The sequence below is a fragment of the Emydura macquarii genome, unplaced genomic scaffold (assembly GCF_026122565.2).
Source record: "Emydura macquarii macquarii isolate MOO-44397 ecotype Brisbane River unplaced genomic scaffold, CSIRO-AGI_Emac_v2 contig_1348, whole genome shotgun sequence".
NCBI classification, from domain to species: Eukaryota; Metazoa; Chordata; order Testudines; family Chelidae; genus Emydura; species Emydura macquarii.
In genome coordinates, this window is record NW_027131485.1 from 13,028,953 (window position 1) to 13,047,410 (window position 18,458).

Here is an 18,458-nt window from a genome sequence, read left to right on the forward strand (position 1 = left end):
GAATGAACAGAAATCCCTGTGTGCTGAGCTTCATCTCCAGAGATAATTTACAGCTTAGCCCCCACTGAACCCACCACCTCTGCTCAGCCAGATTTCAATGTTAGACTGTCCATTAGTAGTGACTGATGGCCTTAGAGAAACAGGGAGTTTCAGTCTTACAGCCTTGTTCCAGACACACTCCCAAGGTAATAGTTATTATAGATTTAAAGTAGCACCTAGAGGCCTCAGCCAAGAGCAGGATATCTTTGTGCTAGGTGCTGCATGTACACATAGTGAGAGACAAGCCCTTCCCCACAGGCCTTACGCTGTGAATAAAAGAGACAAACAGAAGGCAGGAGAAAACTGATATTATCTCTGCTTTACAGCTGGTGAACCGAGGCACAGAGAGGTTAAATGACTTGCCCAAGGTCACCCACGAGGTCTGTAGAGAGCCAGGAATTGAACTCAGCCCTCCACTCGAGTGCCTTAAGCACACCACTATCCTTCCTCTTTAGTATGTGTAAAGTGCTGTGGGAATTCAGGGACTCCGTAATACGTGGTCAGACAAAAACCAAAGCAAGACATTACTAGCACAGATTGACAGTTTTAAACTTTATTTACAGTGTGCACCTGACCCCAGAAACAATGACCACACACAAGTGATGTACATGGTCAGGGCTGTGACCAGGTCGGGATGAATGGGACAGCCGCCCCAGGCACAAAGCCACAAGGTGGAAAAATGACAAGGGGAAAAAAAAAAACCCCAATGGTAAGAGGCACAAATACGGTTGCTTGTTCCAGGCACTAAAATGCCTAGTTATGGCTCCGTACACGGTAAGCGTCCAGGTGAGACTGAGCCCTTCCTGCACAGTCTGGGATCGCTGGGTTAGTCCAAGGCTCGGGATTGTACCTGCACCTGGAGAATGCTGCAGCTAGGGAAGGGTTTCCATCCAGGGGTTTGCATTCTTCATGATCTCACTCCATTAGGCTTGGACAGATACAAAATCAAATGCGTTGGAGTTGCTTTTGCCTTAGATATCCCCAGACTTGCTCTGTAACACACCAGGCTCCAGGTTTAATACCGTGACCCCTAAGCCTCCAGAGTGGATCAGAATCAGTTTAATCAATATAGGCGGGATACTCTTTCCTGGGGAAACTTCTGTAACCCTTTCACTCAGAAAAAACCCTGCTTCATCTGGTGCTACCATCCAAAGGAGGAATCATGGATGGAGACTCTCCCAACCCCTCTCCAGGCCACAAGCCTTAAAGGTGACATGCAAATAGGCTCTGTGTCCTTTTACTGCTTCTTTATGCTAGAGAAGCAATGTTTGAAAGGGTTTGCCATTTAACATTTTTTTTCTGCTTGTTTTTCACTTTAGAAATTCGAGTCCTGTCTAAGCTGGAAAGACTCGATGGTGACAGGAGAACTTGCGAAATGATGAGATCAAAAAAGCCAAGAGTGTGAAAGGTGAGTAACTGACAGGGTGAGACGGAGGAATTTCTAATCAGACTGTTTTAAACACTTTGTGTGTTTTTTTGCAGGGAAAGGTGGAGGAAAGAGGGAGGTTTTCAGGCATATTTAACTCCAATTGCAAATTAACATTGTGGAGAAAGGATGCCTTTGCTAAAGATCAACAAACCCAGCCCTTCGCCTCTGCTGTGAGAGCTCACAATATATCCTTGAGACCCCTCAACAAAACCAGGGAGACCAGACTTGACATTCCTGATATTTCTAAGGTACAAAACAAGTAGGAAAAACTCTCACACTCTTTTTGCAACCATAAAGAAGCAAAAAAAAAGCAAAAGCCCCATTTTAAAAAATTCTGTTGCAAGTCACCTTTAAGCGTCTGCCCCGGGGAATGAGGGCAGATCTCCCAGGTGTCAGGAAAACTATTAAGCTGGCGCATGGAAGCATCACTTTGCCAGGGGACACGCATACTGCATGTATGAGGCACTTTTTGCTTCCTGAAAGGGACTGGAAAGAAATACGTGTGCGCATTCACATAGACTTGTGCATAGACACGTGCACATACACACCCACAGAGCTTAAAGCCAGGCCCATTGCCAGCTCCCCTGATTTTACTGCAAGTCTTGCAGTGTTATATACACACATGAAAGGGTTCACAGGAATTTCGGGTCATTTTTGCCTTCCACCTAAGAGTTTAGCCCTTGTTCCAAATGGTGGCCATCTGCCATCACTGTCAGCAGGACCGAAGCCACAGGCTGCCCTCACCAAGATGGCTGCCATGTCCCTTTGCTATGGCAGGTGAAAGGGTGGCTTCCCCCACCACCTCCCAGTGGCCCCAGTGGGGCGGAAGCCAGGCTGCCCTCAGGGGGTGGGGGTGGGAGAATGTGGAGACCCAGGAATGGGGTTGTGGGGACAAAAAAGGGGACAGGGAGGGACTGGTGAGGTGCCAGGGACTGGGGGGGGGGGGTAGACTGGGAGGGCTCAGGGGAATGTGGGGAAGAAGAGGGGAGCATGCAGAGGTGCACAAATGGGGCAGCTGCCTATTCTGCCTAGGGAGGGAGGGAGCTGGAAGGGCAGCTCCCCACGCCCCAGGGATCAGGAGGGGAAGTGGAGGCCCATCTGAGCAGTGAAGGGTCTTTTGGGGCATGGGTTGGAGTTTGGCCCTAATGGGGTGTCTTAAAGGTGAGAAAACCAGATAGTAGGTGTAAAGTTTAGCCCCACATCCCTTTGCAGTCAGGCACTCCTGCTCCCCATGCCCTGCCTGCTGCAGCTCCCTGGCAGGCTCCCCCGCCCCAACTGTTTGCATAGCCACAGCCCTTGAACTCTCACTTCCTGGAGGGAGGAGGCGGGAGCCCTGGGCTCTGTTTACCCGCCTTCTCTCCAGTGCAGAGTCTGTGGCACAGGGAAGTCTCTCTAAGTCACTCATCACAATGCTCACAACAGCCTAATTAGCCAGGACTCAGTAACCTCCCCTCCCCCAATGCTATTCGGGCTTCCAGGCCCCCTCCAACATATGCTGAAATGAAAAGACGCCCATTGACTTCAGTGGGCTTTGGGTTGGGGTCCCAATCTGGAACCCATCACCTCCTGCCCCTCTGCAGCTCACTCACAGGCTGCTGTGCACACAGGCAGCAGGAAGCATATTTTGTCAGCGTCCCTCCCCGCCCGTCCCATCCGATTCCTCCATGTTCTGCAGGAACGCCCTGATTCCTTGCAGCATGCACCCGACCTGCTCCCGGTGTGCTGGGGCAGCAACCAAATCAAACACACATATAACCTCCCCCCACTCCCCGGGTGCATGGACATGCCAAGAAGGAAAGGGGGGAGGGAAGAAATGCAAAACCACTGAGGCCAAAGCAGTTCTCCCTGAGCGATGGGCAGTCCCCGTCCCTTCCCACCACTTCAGTACTGGTACCTCCCCCGTGCGGCCGCTCACACTTGGCTAGGTTGGCCTGGTCACAAAGACCATCTTGGAGGAGTACACCAGGTCGATGATGTAGGCGATGAGGTTAAAGAAGGTGAGGAAGGTCATGCCCAGCTGTCTGTCCCACATGCAGTTGCTGCCACATGAACTGGGTCTGGGGTTGTCTCTGAAGCTGTAGATGGGCCAGATGATGGCAGCCGTCAGGTACATGAGCGCAGCCAAGAAGTTGTAACCAACCAGGGCTTTCTCCAAAGGGAAAGGTATGTAGGTGAGACACCGGCCGATGGTGAGGATGATGATGAGCAGTGTGACAATGAAGCAGATGCAGTAGACGGCTATGCACCATTGCAGGCCGGGTTTATTATATGTGATGTTACTCACCAAGGAGAAGATAAGACAAGCCACGTAGGCTTCAAACACCTTCAGGAGGCCAGGGACAGTGGCCAGGAAGCTGCTGATATCTCCAGGCTTGGCTCGGGTCAGTCCCACCTCGATGGCGTAGGCCACGAAGCACAGGCAGGACATGGCCGTAGCTGCTGCCTGATGAGCACATTTGCTGCCAGAGCAAGTGCCGGAGATGAAGACAGAAGGGTACACAATGGAGGAGGTGAAGATCATGAGCGTCGCCAGCATGGAGAAGGCGCTGGTGAAGTCATCCCAGGACAACGGCAGCTTCTGGTGCAAGCCAGTCAGCTCCAGCAGCACGATCAGAACGGACACCGTGAAGCAGAAGCACCAGGTGAACATACACCAGGCCCCAGCGGGGGCCCCGTAGGCGAAGACGGCAGCCACCAGACTGAAGGCCGTGCAGGACAGGAAGATCTCAAAGAACCGGACAATCCCCAGGGGGGTGATCAAGGAGCGGGCATTCAGCTCGATGACTGGCATGGTGCCCTTGGCAGGAGAGAATCCCTGCAGCCGGTACCAATTGCAGCAGCGGCTGCCCAGGTGGGAAGGCAAGGGATTGGGGCACCCTCACCTAGAAAGCCAGGCCCAGGCTGCACCCTGTGGCACGCGCTGGGCGTGAAGGGCTGGCACCGGTCTGAGAGGCTGTATTGTCAGTCACAGAGTGTGCAGTGCCACTCTTGGGCGCAGGCTATATGCCTGGCTAGCAGCACCGCCCAAGCCCAACTCCAGGGTGAGCTGGCGATTGGCGTTTGCTCTTATCTGGACAAAGGGGGTGGGACCCTGGCCCAGGGAGACGAAGCTAGGAGGAAACACCTGATACAGTGACTAATTATCCTGGGCTCTGCCTTAGCCCAACCTGGAATGAGCAGGAGGGTCACACCCACAGCCCCGCTCTCCACCTGGCACACAGTCCCCAGACAGGGCCCGCCTGCCGACAGCTCAGCATGGGGCTGGGGGGTGAAGGGGGCCCTTCACAAACAGGGCTTCTGGGGCATCCAGGGGGGACAGCTGCCTGGCTCACTCCTGGAGCTGAATCTAGCCTCTCCTCTGGGCTCAGGGCGGGGCCGCTCAGCCGCAGCCAAGTAGATCATTAACGGGGGCTGGTTAAAGAGCAACTCAGGCAGCCATGGGAAACTCCATGTAACTAATCCTCCTGCCCCCACACCGGGTGGGGAGCTGCTATGTGGAACTGGGAAAGCCAGCTCAAAAGCTTCTGTCCACACAGACTCACTCCTCACCGAGCCTGCCTGCCCCAGGGGGTCCTTCACACCTGGGCGAAGTGTGTGTGGGGCATGGGGCTGGTTTTAGTTTCACCCACGCTGGTGTAAATCAGGAGGAACTGCAACGAAGTCACTAGGGCTACACCACTGCAAAGCTGGGGTCAGTGAGAATCAGGCCCTCGCTGGTAGCACCTGGTGCAGGTGTAAATGGTGCAAGGCAGAGGAGGATTAGGTGCCATGAACTCTCAACGGCTACTCACTTGAGTCCATCCCTTGAGCTGGGCTAGCAACCAGTAGCCCATGTGCTGTGAGGCCCGCAGAGAAGTGGCAGAGCCGTCGAGGAATGTGAAGCCGGATGTGTGTGAGGCTAGAGCCATGCCCTGACACAGGTGCAAGGCGTGGGGCCCGGCTGTGTGTGGCAGGAGGCTGGTTGATACAGTCGCTGCTGTTCCAGGGGAGCCCCCAGGAGGTTCAGAAGGAGAAGTGACCATAGGGGATTCAGCTGGTTCTGACTGGCTACAGTTCTTGGCTCTCTTCCCCCTGCACTTTCACTGTAGGGCTAGTCCAGGGCTTGGGGTACTTATTGAGCAGCAAGAACAAGTAACCCCTTCCCCCCTGCTGCCTGGAGGGTCTGAACTCCCAATTACTGAGAAATAGCAGGATGGGGCCTGTTGCCTGAGCTACCTGGACAGAGGCCACGAGTCGCTGAAGATGCCATTAATCCTTCGGCAGCAGCTTGGGCAGGTGACGTGAAAGGAGCCCTGGCCTCTGCCGAGCTGGAAACGGCTCTTTGCTTAACTTAGTGCTGCCTGCGCATCACGCTCTGGGCCTGCTCGTGACTCTCAGGCACGTTTAAAGCACGTCTCCTAGGCTGAGATCCTGACACTCCAGGCCCTCGCGGGGAAACAGCGGCACGATAGAGCAGGCGAGGTTCTTGTGTTTGGGTTCCCAGGGGTGGGGCTGGTGAAGGGAGGCAGAAGAGGAGAGACATGTAAAATGGCTGCTGATCCTGGGGATTCAGTGCCTGGGGACCTCTGGGGCCTGATTTCCAGAGGGGGCCGCGTGGCTGTGGCTCACCTTGCCATTGGGCTGGTGCTTTCTGACTGCCCCCTGCTGGCAGGGTGTAGGGAGTGACCCAAAGGGACGGACTGCAAGGGTTGGGGTCGGGTCGGCTCGTCCTGTCCGTGTCCCATGCCCACCACCTCATGCGCTGGGTGCCCCGCGGCGTGTGTGCTGACGAGGCCACAGCACCCACAGCGCAGCAGTGGGCAGGAGTGGGGCACGCTGAGGTGGCCAGAGATGGTTCATGGGTGTGGGGAGTCCCCGGGCTAATCCCAAGCACAAGGGGACAGAGGCGGCGCTGCGACAGGGTCAGGGCTGGCCGTGAAAGGCCTCTCAGGCTGGGTTGGGGCAGTTGTGCCCATCTCCGGGACCGGCTTTAAAATCAGGCCCGAGCAGCCCTGTCGTGGGAGGGGAGAGGGAGCAGGCTCTTACTGCCGGGGCCTTGCGGAGAAGGGGACTGGCAGGGGGGGCTGCTCCAGGCTGCCCAGGACACAGCTCCAGCTGAACACTGCTGCCTCCTCCAGCCCTGTGAAGGGGGGCTGCAGCCTTCGCTTCTCAGTCCCTGGTGGGCTCGAGGCTCAGTCTCCAGACGCTTGGCTGACGCCCCAGGCAGCGCACAGCCGTGGGGGGCAGCCTGTCCAGGGGCTTAGTGGCAGTGACCTCGAGGGACATGTCCCGAGCACGGAGGGAAACGGATGCCCTGGCTGGAAGGAGCCTCAAACCCTCTCACTGCCTCCTTCCCTGTGGGGGGATGAACAGCCACCAGGACAAGGGCTGCAGGGGGATCTTTAATGGGTGACCAGAGCCTACAGCGAGAGAAGTCACCCCAGCCCCACAGCCGAGTGTAAATGACAAGCACCGCACTGGGGGCAGTGGGAGCAGCTCCTGGCGGACCGCCCCATGCCCCCCCTTGCTCCTCCCGCTGCCTGGCACTCAGCACCATGGCAGAGTCGCCCCAGCCCTAGCCTGCCCACGAAATGCCACTCTCCTGCCTGGGGCAGCCTGCATCATGCCCCCACACTGGCCTTTCCCAGTCCACTTGTGGGTCAGACACACAGTGCTGATGAATCTGCAACCGGGCAGCCGGTTGAGCCTCCGTCCCCCTCTGCTATCCCCAAAACCTTAGCAGTGCCCATCCCAACTCTTCCCTCCCCCTCTGGGGCAGCAACAGGCTCTAGTCCTGTAGGATGGGTCCAAACCCCTAGAGGAATTCCATGGGGCTGCCCCTAAGGGCATGGGAGAGGCTGGCTTGGTACCACTACCTCCCAGAGCTTCCCTCATCCTCCAGCAGGAAGGGCTAGCTCTGCCCCTCCCCACCCCACCTCAGGGCTCCCCTTACACCACAGCAGGAAGGAGCGTCTCTGCCCCTCTCACCCCCTTTGCCCCTCGCTGGGTCTCCTGAAGGAGCTGGAGACTCAGGACAGCTGCCCAGGTGGGGCAGATTGGAGTGAGGCTGTTAGCAGCAGCTGCCCCAGTCCCAAGGACATGGTGTGGGCCACCATGGCACTGAGTGGGAAAGGCCGGTGCCTCCACACCTACCACTGGGTGCTGCTCGGGTCTCAGGGGGGTCAGGCCCACTGGCCCCAGAGACGCACTGGGCCCTGATGGTAACTGGGGAGGGCTGGTCAGGGAGCAGAAGTGCAGGGGGAGCATATGCTAGGGGCCTCCGAGTCCCATGCAGTCGCCAAGTGGGAGTGCAGCTCTGAACAGCTGGGGGGCCCAGGCGTGGGGGAAGCAGGAGGCGTGGAGGGCGAGTAGTGGGGGCCCTGGAGGCAACGCCTGGCCCGTCCCCCTGGGAGTTGCTCCTTGCTTGAGGCTGTTGCATGGCAGGAAGGTGTTGGTGCAGCGGCACAGACAGTGTCCAGCCCAGCATTAGGGCATGTGGATAGGGCAGTGAGAAGGAGGGGCTCTGTCCAGGGGGTGGGGTCTTAGCAGGGCTCCTCCCCCCTCAGCCAGTCCATGGGCGCTGTCCGGGAGGCGGATGCCTTGCTCCCCCAGCTCAGAGGTTGCTCTCCACCTCGTCTTTCCCCAGCAGCCCCTTGGCGGGGCTCAGCGCCAGCCGGTTGCTCTCGCTGAGCCGCTGTACGCGGTAGCTGTCGTAATGCACGTTGTGGGTGATGTCCTTGAGATCCTGCAGGTGGGACCTGGGGAGGGGGAGCGAGAGGCAGGGGTAATGGGGCAGGAAGAGCAGCTGCGGCCAGAGCCCCGTGCAGGCGAAGCTGTGCTGGGAAGAGCCGTCCTATAGCCACAATGAGGGGCAGGGCCTTTTACACTGCCATCTGACATGGAGCGCCGTGCCAGCCTCCCCCCTCCAGCAGCGTCATCCTCTCTGCCAATCCTGCAAGGGCTGCCCTCGCTGTCCAATGGCCCCAGTCCATCCCACACTCCCCCGCAGCTTTCACTGGGAGTGGAGGGTGCCAAGGGTGGCTCACAGTGGGTGCCAGTCTCCCCCTCCCCCCAGTGTGGGTAGGGAAGGTGGACCCGGCCGGGCGTCTTACCGGATGAGCAGGTCTCGCAGCAGGGGGAATTCGCAGTGTGCCGGGTTCTCCACTGAAAAACAAGATGCAGAGACAGGCTGGGACCCCAGAGTAGGTGGAGCCCTGCAGCCCCTGGATGAGAACAGGAGGGATTCAGGAATGCATTCAAAGCCACCCTGCTCAGAGCAGCACCCCGTGCCCCGCCACCGTCTCATCCTCTGCCTTGCCCTTCGACTGCATCTGTGCTGCTCTGTCCTTTCCTTTCCCGAGAGACTAGATCCTGCCCTACCCCAGGACTGGACTGCACAAGCCAGGTGGCCTTAACTCCCACTGGGGAGCTGCAAGGAGGCAGGTAGTCACTAGGGGGCAGCAGGTGTCCATGCATGTGCACTGGTAAACAGATGCAGACAGCTGCAATCTCAACAGAGCAGCAGCATCCCTGCGTTCAAAAGCGCAGCTCCAACTCCAGGACGACGCGTCCAGGAAGTGGCCAGAGCGCGGTGCTTCCCAAGAGCTGCACGGATGGACACACAGCACCGGAGCCTCAGCATGTGCGGCCAGGAGACCCAGGAACCCCGGTTACCAGGGATGGCCCTGTGAGTACATCTCTGTTGGGGATACAGGCGGGTCTGAGGGTTTGCACGTGTGGCCATAGGTGTGCGCATGGGAGCTGCTCGTGGGGGTCACCATGTGCCTGTGTAGGAAAGCTGTGTGTGTGGCTGCACGGGGATGGCATGTCATCGGTGTGAACCAGAGGCTTTGCACACGCGTGGATGGGAGGGCACGTGGGAGTCTGGACGTGTCAGCGGAAGGAAGGTCTCATCTCGCCGGGTGTGCTGCGAACGCGGTGGGGACAGAGGCTATGCACACAGCAGCACACGTGGGTGCTGCGAACAAGGGTGGGGCTAGAAGATCACCCTACAGAATACCAAGAACTAGTAGGCATGCATTAGCACACATCTGATGGCTGCACATGCGTCTACAGGTGTCCAAGGGAGATTGTGGCCTCCCCATCATTGGAGATTTTTTGGAATCGGTTGGACAAAGAGCTGTCAGGGATGATCTAGGTTTGCTTGGTCCTGCCTTAGCACAGGGGCTGGCTTAGATGACCTCTGGAGATCCCTTCTGGCCCCACCTCGGTGTTGTTATACACGTGTCCCTGCGCAGTCCCACAGCCTACTGGGAGGCTCAGCATGTGCCTGGGCGCTCGCGTGTGTCAGCTGACTCTGCATGGGTGTGTAAGTGCCATGACAGCTCCAGCAGCTCCCCCGGCAGCTGTGCCAGTCCCCGCCACGCACGGCGAGATCTCCCTCTGGCACAGAACACAGACAGACAGCAGCTGGGAGCCTTCAGCCAGAGTTCGAACAATTTCCCTGGCAGCAGCTTGGCCGCACAGTTCCAACGGCCTTCAATAAATGAAGAGGCCCTTGGTAACACTCTCCAAAGAGGCTCTTCCCAAGCCCCAGCTGACCCACAGCAGCCACTAGGCGCAGGTGCAAGGAATCACTGGGGGAAAGGGCTTGTGGCTACAGCAACGGCTTGGGGTGTGGAGGGAGGGAGGATGGATGTTCCCATTGCTCGGACGATTGCAGGAGCACCTGCATGGCACCGACCCAGCAGCGTCCCTGCCTGGGGTGTGGTCCATGGGATCAATGCACACCCTGGAGTTTGGGACGCAGCGATCTCCAGATGGGAGTCACGCTGGTGACGGGGAAGCTGGGGTCCAGCCTGGCAGAGTTCATGGGCCAAGCTCAATGATAGCGTCATTCCAGTGAGTTCAGGAGGCTGACACTGGGGCTGAAGCGAGTCCAGTGTGTGCCCCAGTCTCTGGAGTGCGAGGGACTGGCTTGGAGCTACACAACACGCATCACCCCAGCTCTGCCATTGGGCTCTCAGCAGAGCCTGTGTCCCACGGCGCTCGGAGCAGCACAGATTGAGTGGTGCAAGCACAGCCCAGCCAGACCCCAGCTCCCCACTGGGCCCCTCTGCGCGCCGGGGATCTCTCTTGGGGAGGAGTTCCCTGGGGCACTTGCTGTATTGGTGCTCAAGGGAAAGCTTGGCTCAGGAGGACGCCTGCCTGCTGCACTTCCTTGGGTGCGGGCAGAGGCCCCGAGTGTCACAAGCGTTCCCTGCTCCAGGCCCTAGGGTAAGCAGGGAGTGTCTGAGCTCTGGGGATGGTCCCTGCCGCCTGGCACCCTGCCCACTGCCCTGACACACTCACATAGGCCCAGGACAGAGGTTGAAGGGCCCAACCAGGGACGGGCCAGTCTGAACTTTTGCCCCATGTTCTGGGGTCTAATATGTTTGGGCAACTTTCCTTAACCCTCTGCCCTCCTTACACCCAAAGCCAGCCCCACTTGCTCTCAGGTCAGGACAGGACTAGAACCCCCCCAATACCAAGAGCCAGGCTTTTTGCTGCTGAGTTGCCCCCACCATGACCTCTAGCTCACTGCTGGGCTGCAGCTCATTTCTCAGGGTCAAAGGAAACCTTCCCTCCTGGAGGGTGGCTGGGCTGGAGATGCGTCCTGCCCAGCGGGCCTAGGAAGGCGTTGGGAGGACACCTGGAGCGGGCTTTGGACAGAAGGGACCTGTTTCCATTGGGCACCCAGGGGTGCTGGGCTGCCCCAAACAGCAAGGACTGGGAGCGCTCGGCTTCCCCTGCTCCAAGGCAAACCCTCCGTCCGTTAGCAGGGGTCCAGCGGGAGCCAGCAGTCGGGGGACAGGATCGACCTCAATGCTTAGAGGAGGAGTCCGGAGCCACGCCCCACCCATGGCAGAGCCACATCCGAGATGCCCATTACCTTCAATGATCCCCCACTTGGTCTTGCGGCCCAGGACCCTCTTCCCGTTCACCTGATGCTCCTTGTCCGCTCCCACCACCGCAAAGGGGATTTTGTCCTGCACGGGAAGAGGGGGCAGGGTCACTGTAGAACCGGGGCACCACCCCGCACGGGCAGGCTCCGCCTCCCCCTCATCGCTGCTGCCGCTGCCCAGCACAGCTGCCCGTCGGCCTGCACCAGCCAGCGACTTGTTGCAGCCCAGAGAGGGGTCCAGGGCATGGCCACGGCAGGCACCCACAGGCAAGCGGCCCCACTCAGCTTTCCCCCCGTACACCCACCTCCCAGCACTCACTCGAATCTTATTGTTCAATATCCTGTCGTCTGGGTTGTCATCAAAATCCTCCTGGGGATAGACACTGATGCCGTGAGCCTTCAAGTCCTTCTGGATCTGCAGGAGACAGCACCTGTGAAATTGCTCTGTGCTAGCAATGGGGATGGCTACCATTCGCCCCAAAGTCCTTGAGATTGTATCATCTCTCCTACCGCTGAAATGTGGCCATGTCTGGGGTGGAGCGGGGTGCTTATTAAACAGCACACAGCAACACTACCTATGTGCTGAGAACCCTGTATCCAATTGACCGGCATAGGAGGATTTCAGGAGGGGTGGGGACGGTGTCATTGCAGGGGCTGCTATTTGGCCGGTGAAAGATGCCATGGATCTTTCCAGGACCATAAGATGCTGCCTCCTGCTTTCCTCTGTCCCTGATGTGTCTCTGCTCAGCTGGGAGGAGAGGAGACACTTAGTCGCCTCTGTCTTAATGCAAGAGACCCATGGACTGTTGGGTTGCTCTGGTCAATTGTCAGGGATGGGTGGAGACCACCGAGCGGTTTGGGGCAATCTTACACAGACCAGCCCTTGGTGCTGGGACTGCACCCGGTCCCTTTAATGTCGTTCATCCCCCAATGATGAGAGGCACCTCAAGCCATGCTGCCTACGCCCAGCTGTGCCCCAAGGGCGCTGGGTTCCCATGCTGAGCTGCCCTAGAGAGCTCCACCTCTCCCCCTGTGAGGCCCCTCACCCTTTGCTTGAACTCGGCCCGTTCCTCTAGGGTCAGGGTGTCCGCCTTGGCGATCACCGGCACCACGTTGACGATCTTATTCAGCCGCCTCAGGAACTCCAGATCCAAGGGACGCAGCCTGCCAGGGAAACACCCCACCCCACCACAGCGATTCAGAATGACCAGAGGGGGGCGCTGGCGCAGTGAGATGGGGCCCCTCCATCCTCACACCACTTTCCCTGCCTCCCCCACGACACAGGCCCCTCCACGGCCCATACGCTTGCTGGCAAACTGGGGCAGAGATGGCCAGCGCCAGCTTCAGAGCAGTGGCACCTCCAGGCATCCTGACCAGCGAGGCCAAAGGGAACGGCCGGCCAAGTCCTCAAGCAACTAAAAAGCGGCAGCAGCTAGGCGAGCTTTGCCCCCGGAGTGGGGCTGACCCAGAGGGGCGCCGTGTCAGTCTGTGGCCTCTCTGCTGAAACGGGCAGCAAGGGGCCCGAGGGATGTGGATGCTCGTTCACTAGGACCTGGCCCAAGAAATATTCACACGTGGCACACAGGCCCCCAGCCAGCTCAGCTGGTCACTGCTGTCAGCTGTCACTGCCCGGGCCGGAGGCAAGCTGGCGACCCAGAGAGGCTGCCCCATTCCATTAGCAGCTCCATGAGCCAGCCATCCCAGGACTGACTTCAGAGGAATAGCTTAGATCAGAGGGGCAGATTCTGCCCAGCTACTCTGGAGTAAGCGAGGTTGGCTGGGGATAACCAAGGGCAGGGTTTGGTCCACTCTGCTCATCTTCGCTAGCTGGTGATGGGGCCATGCAAACTGCTTCTAAGTAAAGGCCAGGTGGGCCAAGGATGCCTAATAGCCGTGGGAAGCGGATGTGGGTGGACAGCAGGAAACCCTGCCCCACGGTGGGTCCTGTGTGAAATGGCCCTTTTGGGTTGCTGGAATGAACGGCCAGCCATCTCTCCCCAGCCCCTCCTGTGTGTACCGCTGGGGCAGCTACACCAGGGAGTGGCAGAGGGTTTCCAACCCAGTAGCCCCCAGTTTGATGTTCACCAGGAATGGCCTGGAAAATGCAGCAAGGCAGTGTGCCCCAGCCCGGCTCCTTCACTCCAGGCATCCCCTGCCCTCCCATCTGCACTCCTCCACACCCCTCCCCCCGGCTTTGATAAAATCCACCCAGCCAGTGTGTTTCAGAGGCCAGCAGTGACCCTTCCAGAGCACATCACATGCTGCTGTGGCCCTGGAAGCTGCCTCTCCCCTGTGTGGAGGGAGGGGGACTGAGGGAGAGTTCAGATCAGCAAGGCATTTGGGGTATTGGGCCAGACTTCCCCCGAGGGTGCCAGGCAGGGCCCTGAGCGCTCAGGGGCTGGCAGAGCCCGATCCCAACTCACCAGTGGCCTGTAGGTGGCACGAAGTACACACAGCTGTGGACCCTGGTGTCCGGGATTTTCCGTTTGCGGCTGATGAGGATCTCCTCCCTCAGGTACTTCTCATATTGCTCATTGATGTACTTGATGATGGGATCCCAGCTGGGTGATGGGAGAGAAGGGGTGAGACTGATCCACCACATCCCCGAGGTGCCCTAGGCACCATGTGCACCGCACACAGAGCAACTGTCCCACCCACCACTGAAAGGCAGCCACCTCTGGGGTGGAGACGAGCAGCCAGAAGCACCAGCAGAAGGTGCTCAGATAGGGCAGCGATGAGCATGGTATAAACCCTCCGGGGAGGTGGGGCTGGGGGATTTAACCAAATCCCTAACTCTTACTGAAGTGACTCAAGCTTTGGTGTCCCCACAGAGCAGAGAAGAGCTGGGATTTAAGGTCTCCTCTGAAAGCGTCCCCCTGGTAACTGCCTGGAGCCCAATGGATCTAGCTCACACAGCTGAAAGGCACAGTCCACACTGCCAGCGCATGAACCTCTGGATCCAGGGTGTCAGTTATTAACAAACAGCTGCTCAGCCTAAGCCCCACCTCCGGTAAGTAACCCTGGTGCCCCCTCCCACAGGCCCCACCTCCTTCGATGGCCTGCCCCCAGCCAGCCATGCTGGGCTCCCTCCTGCCCTGCTAGATTTCCCTGGGGATCCCCAGAACCGGGGAGCCCGGTGAGAACCTACCAGTTTTCATTGTTAATCTGGTCGCCAAACCCCGGCGTGTCCGTCACAGTCAGCTTCATCTTCACGCCCTTCTCTTCGATAACTAGCAGGGACGGAGGGTGCAAGGTCACCAGGCATCTCCAGGAGTCCCCTGACCCCCACTCTGGCTGAATCCTGCTGGGCCCCTTTCCCCTCCCCAGCTCCTGCTGGCTTCCCACTGGTCTCTGGGCACACGCCCATCCGGGCACATGCAGCGAGCGGCCCAGGCCCGGAACTAGCAGCCGTGGGAGCTGGGGAGGCACGCTGGAGATCGGCAATCTGGCTAGCACCTGGGGCACAGCGTGGGGAATCCCTGTCCAGTAGGCTCACCCAGGCCAGGGGGCAGCAACAACTGTCCGGCTGGAGCCCCGGCAGGCTGGGCTGGGAGGATGGGGATGATGGGGCTGGAGCCTGTTCCCAGTGAGGTCAATAGGAGCTCCGCCATGGCCAGGGAATTGCCACCATGCCCTCTGAGACCTCACTCGCCTCCCTGGGGCAGAGGGGCAGGAGCCAGGGGCAGGCAGGTGTTCCCCTCAGGGGGTCGCTCTCAGGATGGGGGCAGCTGAGCCAGAGCCTTTGTTTCCCAGGGCAGCACGCACTTCTGAGATTGTAGGGTGTGGGGCGAGGGAGGGCCCTTGCTGGGCCTCACAGAGTCCATTCTGCGGCTCACGGGGAGAAGGATCCAAGGCTACGCCAGGACTTCCAGAAGGATGGGAGAGGGGGCCATGGTGGGGCAGTCTGCCAGGGCTCCCGGAGAGATGGATGGGGGGGGCTGCACCAGGGCTGCTGGAAGAATAGACAAATGGGGGGAGAGGAAGGGTCCTTCCCGGGGTTCCTGCAGCAGGGCCTTACCGTGGGTGACAGAGCGCAGCTGCACCGTCTGTGGGATGCACTCCTCGTAGCCAGGGCCTGTGGGTTTCCGGCTCACCTTCGACTTGAAGAGGGTGTTCACCATTGTCGACTTCCCCAGGCCGCTTTGCCCTGCGCGGGGCCAGAGAGGGGGAGTGCCGTGTGAGCCTGCGGACGGGCACGTGGGATCCAGGACATGCTCCCCTGCCTAGCCAAACCAGCCACTCCTCCTCCCCCATCCCCGTCTCCGCTGAGCTCCTGCGCCCTGCTGGCAGCGCATTGCCGACTGGCAGAGCAGGCAGCATACGGGGGACAGGAGGAGATGGAGGGGCCCGTGGTCCCCAGACATGGGGTGCAGGATGGACAGGGCACAAGCTTGGTTCACTCACTAAAGTGGAGACACTGGGCGTGCCCCCATCCCCTCCCCAGGTCCAGGTTAGAAAAGCTCTGCCCATTGCTCAGTTCTCTTCCTCTCTTCACTTGCCTTGGCTTTCTGCTGCAGCCCTTCAGCAATTAACTTAGCAGCACCCCTGCCACTCCCAGGCACCCCAAGATGTCCTGGTGTCCTAAGTGAGCCCAGCCCCCAATTCCTTAGAAAGCCCCACACGCCCCCAGGCATCCAAAAATCCTCAGATACCCCACATGCCCCAGCACATGTGTGTGGGACTAGGGGGTTTATTACTCTCTCCTTGGACTCCCCCGGTGTTAGCAAATGCAGATGGTAGGTGTGCCACCCCCCGTCACTGTGGTCTATGATCTCTTCCCTGCTGGAAACCCAAAGGGGTGACTCCATCTATCCCTGTATGCCACTGCAGGCTGGAAAGCCAACCCAGGGAAGTAGCTAGCATGGGAGGCTGGGCTGGTGAAGCCGCAGTGTCTGGATCATGCTGCTCGCGAGGTTACAGGTGGTTTAAAGAACATTTTTCCTGGAGTGTTAGTGATAAAAAGCAAGAGGGAGCAGGACGGGAAATTCATACTCCGGAGATCGCACTGGAGGTAAGGGCTGTCAGCTGCACCATGGGAAGGAGAAGTGAAAGCGACCAGGATACAGAAGGGGAGTCATTGCAAGAGTCCTTCCAGCCCCCAATACTGTATCGATCTCCCGCTCTTCTGCTTTTGCAGCTGGTGTCCCAAGAGCAGACAGGAGCTGGTGTTTCCCAATGACACCCACCTGCCCTCCTCGACTTTTGGCCCCATTGTATGTTCCTCCAAAGGCTTGGGACAGCCTGGCACGTGTCCAGTCCCCATCCTACTCTCCACCCCTGCCTCCCCCTGCAGGATCCTTTGAGCAGCCCTACTGACCCCCTCCTTGCCTGGCTACAGCTTTCCCCCAGGCTACGGATCTTGTCTTTGTGACCCTTCCAGGGCTGGCGCCCACATGACTGCCCAGAACAGGAGGGGGCTGGAGTCAGTCACCTGTGTCCAGGGAGGGAGGTGGGTGCCCCTTGGTGCTCGAGCGGCTGGTGGATTGCAGGTGCAGAGACAGGAGAAGGGAGAGGAATTAATATGAAGGGACTGAGGTCCCACGAGTCGTGGGGCTGCTTCTTCCAGGGCCGGTCGTTCACCAGAAGTAAAAAGCACTGGCCTGTGAGATCAGTGTGCCAGGGCTAGCGCTGAAGGAGGGAAACAGCCTCACGCCTGCTGAACACACCCCCAGCCCTGCTGTCCCGAGCCTGGGAGCGCAGCATTTCCATGGCATGATTCTCTTCCTTGGAACCAGCTGAGAGCACCTCGCAGGTGCAGAGACAAAGGCTCTGCAGGGAGCAAACGGGCTTCCTCCACTGCCTCTGCCAAAGCCCCTCTAATCCTGATCTGCAGCCCCCAGTTATCCCAGCCCTAGGGAACCCCCAGCTCTGCCAACACGCCCCAGCCTCGTCCAGCAACCCGCTGCTAGCCCAGCCCTAGGGCCCCCCAGCTCTGCCAATGCACCCCAGTCTTGTCCAGCAGCCCTCTGCTAGCCCAGCTCTGCCCACATGTCCCAGCCTTCTCCAGCAGCCCACTGCTAGCCCAGCCCCAGGGCCCCCCAGCTTTGCCAACACATCAAGACCTGCGACTCCCCTTGCTTCTCCAGCCTTGAGTTACTGCCATGTACACAGTGTGCACTGCTAATCAGTCTGCAAGCCAGTTTCAGGCTGGTACCATAGCAAGCTGACCAGGACTTGAGCTGATTAACTGACAGCTAGTAGCCCAAAGACAAAGCCGAGTAGCCAGGGTGAAACAGGGGCACTCTCCGCTCTGCCCAAGCCACACCTGCCCCGTGTGCTGCACTGCGCTGGCAGTGGGCTAGAGAAATCTGAAGTGTTAACATTGCACTGACTTTGATTCTCCTGGCAGCAAGCCCTGCTTCTGCTGAGCGAAGCGAGCACACCCTCTAGTACCCACCCCCCCCGAGAGAAGGCAGCATTAACACACCTGACCGAGTGTGATAAAGCTGCTGCAGCACCATGCCAGGGGAGAGGTTGAGAGAGCAAACTCAGGGACGCCCACAGGTTTGGTTTGCTCGTGTCTGCCACACGGTGCCTCCTACAGGCCACCAAACGTATGGGCTGCATCACATAGCTTGGCCAACACTGCAGGGGCAGCCTCAGCTCGGGGCAGGTCTTGAGTTTGGAGGGTCCTGGCTAGCATTGACATGGAGGCTTATTTGCAAAGTCAACACCTCTGGCCTGGCAACTTGCCAGTTCCCTGAACTGGCTGCACCTGGTTTGTGCAGCTCACAACAGGATGGGGACACGGGGGAAACTTCAAACCCAGTTGAGCCACGAGAAGGAAGGGCGTGATCTTGAAGAAGGATGCACAGTACTGAGTCATATACCTAGGCAAAGTCTCGGCTGCATGAGAACACTGAACTCCCCACCTGGCCACAAGTGGGGCAGTTTGGTAAGGTGGAATCGCCACCCCATTCTGTATAGTGCCATGATCTGAGCTCTCTCCGCAATAAGGCAGCTCCACCGCCGCAGGCAAACGGGGGGCATGTTTGCAATGAAACTCCTGTCTCCGCTCTGGTGTCCTGAGGCACTTCTGGCTGGAGAATGCTTTGAGCTCTGCTTCCCATCCCCAGATCTGTGCTAGGAGGAGATCATCTTTCTCCA

General features: G+C 58.8%; 2 protein-coding genes across 3 annotated transcripts in view; both read right to left on the reverse strand.

The window, feature by feature from the left end:
* Window positions 1-293: 293 nt before the first annotated feature.
* On the reverse strand, window positions 294-7,419 carry LOC137155162 (myeloid-associated differentiation marker-like). Its single transcript, XM_067551235.1, has one exon. The coding sequence runs from the start codon at window positions 4,257-4,259 to the stop codon at window positions 3,390-3,392; it is 870 nt and encodes a 289-aa protein (XP_067407336.1). The 5' UTR covers window positions 4,260-7,419; the 3' UTR covers window positions 294-3,389.
* A 30-nt stretch (window positions 7,420-7,449) lies between these two features.
* The window catches only part of SEPTIN12 (septin 12), a 79,178-nt gene continuing 68,169 nt past the window's right edge, over window positions 7,450-18,458 (reverse strand). For both annotated transcript variants that reach the window (XM_067551236.1, XM_067551237.1), the window contains 8 exons: window positions 15,370-15,498; window positions 14,500-14,581; window positions 13,775-13,912; window positions 12,398-12,515; window positions 11,671-11,766; window positions 11,340-11,436; window positions 8,560-8,611; window positions 7,450-8,205 (listed from right to left, as the gene is read on the reverse strand). In XM_067551236.1, the coding sequence (XP_067407337.1) occupies window positions 8,061-8,205; window positions 8,560-8,611; window positions 11,340-11,436; window positions 11,671-11,766; window positions 12,398-12,515; window positions 13,775-13,912; window positions 14,500-14,581; window positions 15,370-15,498 (857 nt within the window). In that variant the 3' untranslated portion in view covers window positions 7,450-8,060. The remainder of the gene's footprint in view (window positions 8,206-8,559; window positions 8,612-11,339; window positions 11,437-11,670; window positions 11,767-12,397; window positions 12,516-13,774; window positions 13,913-14,499; window positions 14,582-15,369; window positions 15,499-18,458) is intronic.

Bases quoted from the DNA above. Each gene is read 5' to 3' on its own strand.
- LOC137155162 (XM_067551235.1), bottom strand. From the start codon at position 4,259: ATGCCAGTCATCGAGCTGAATGCCCGCTCCTTGATCACCCCCCTGGGG.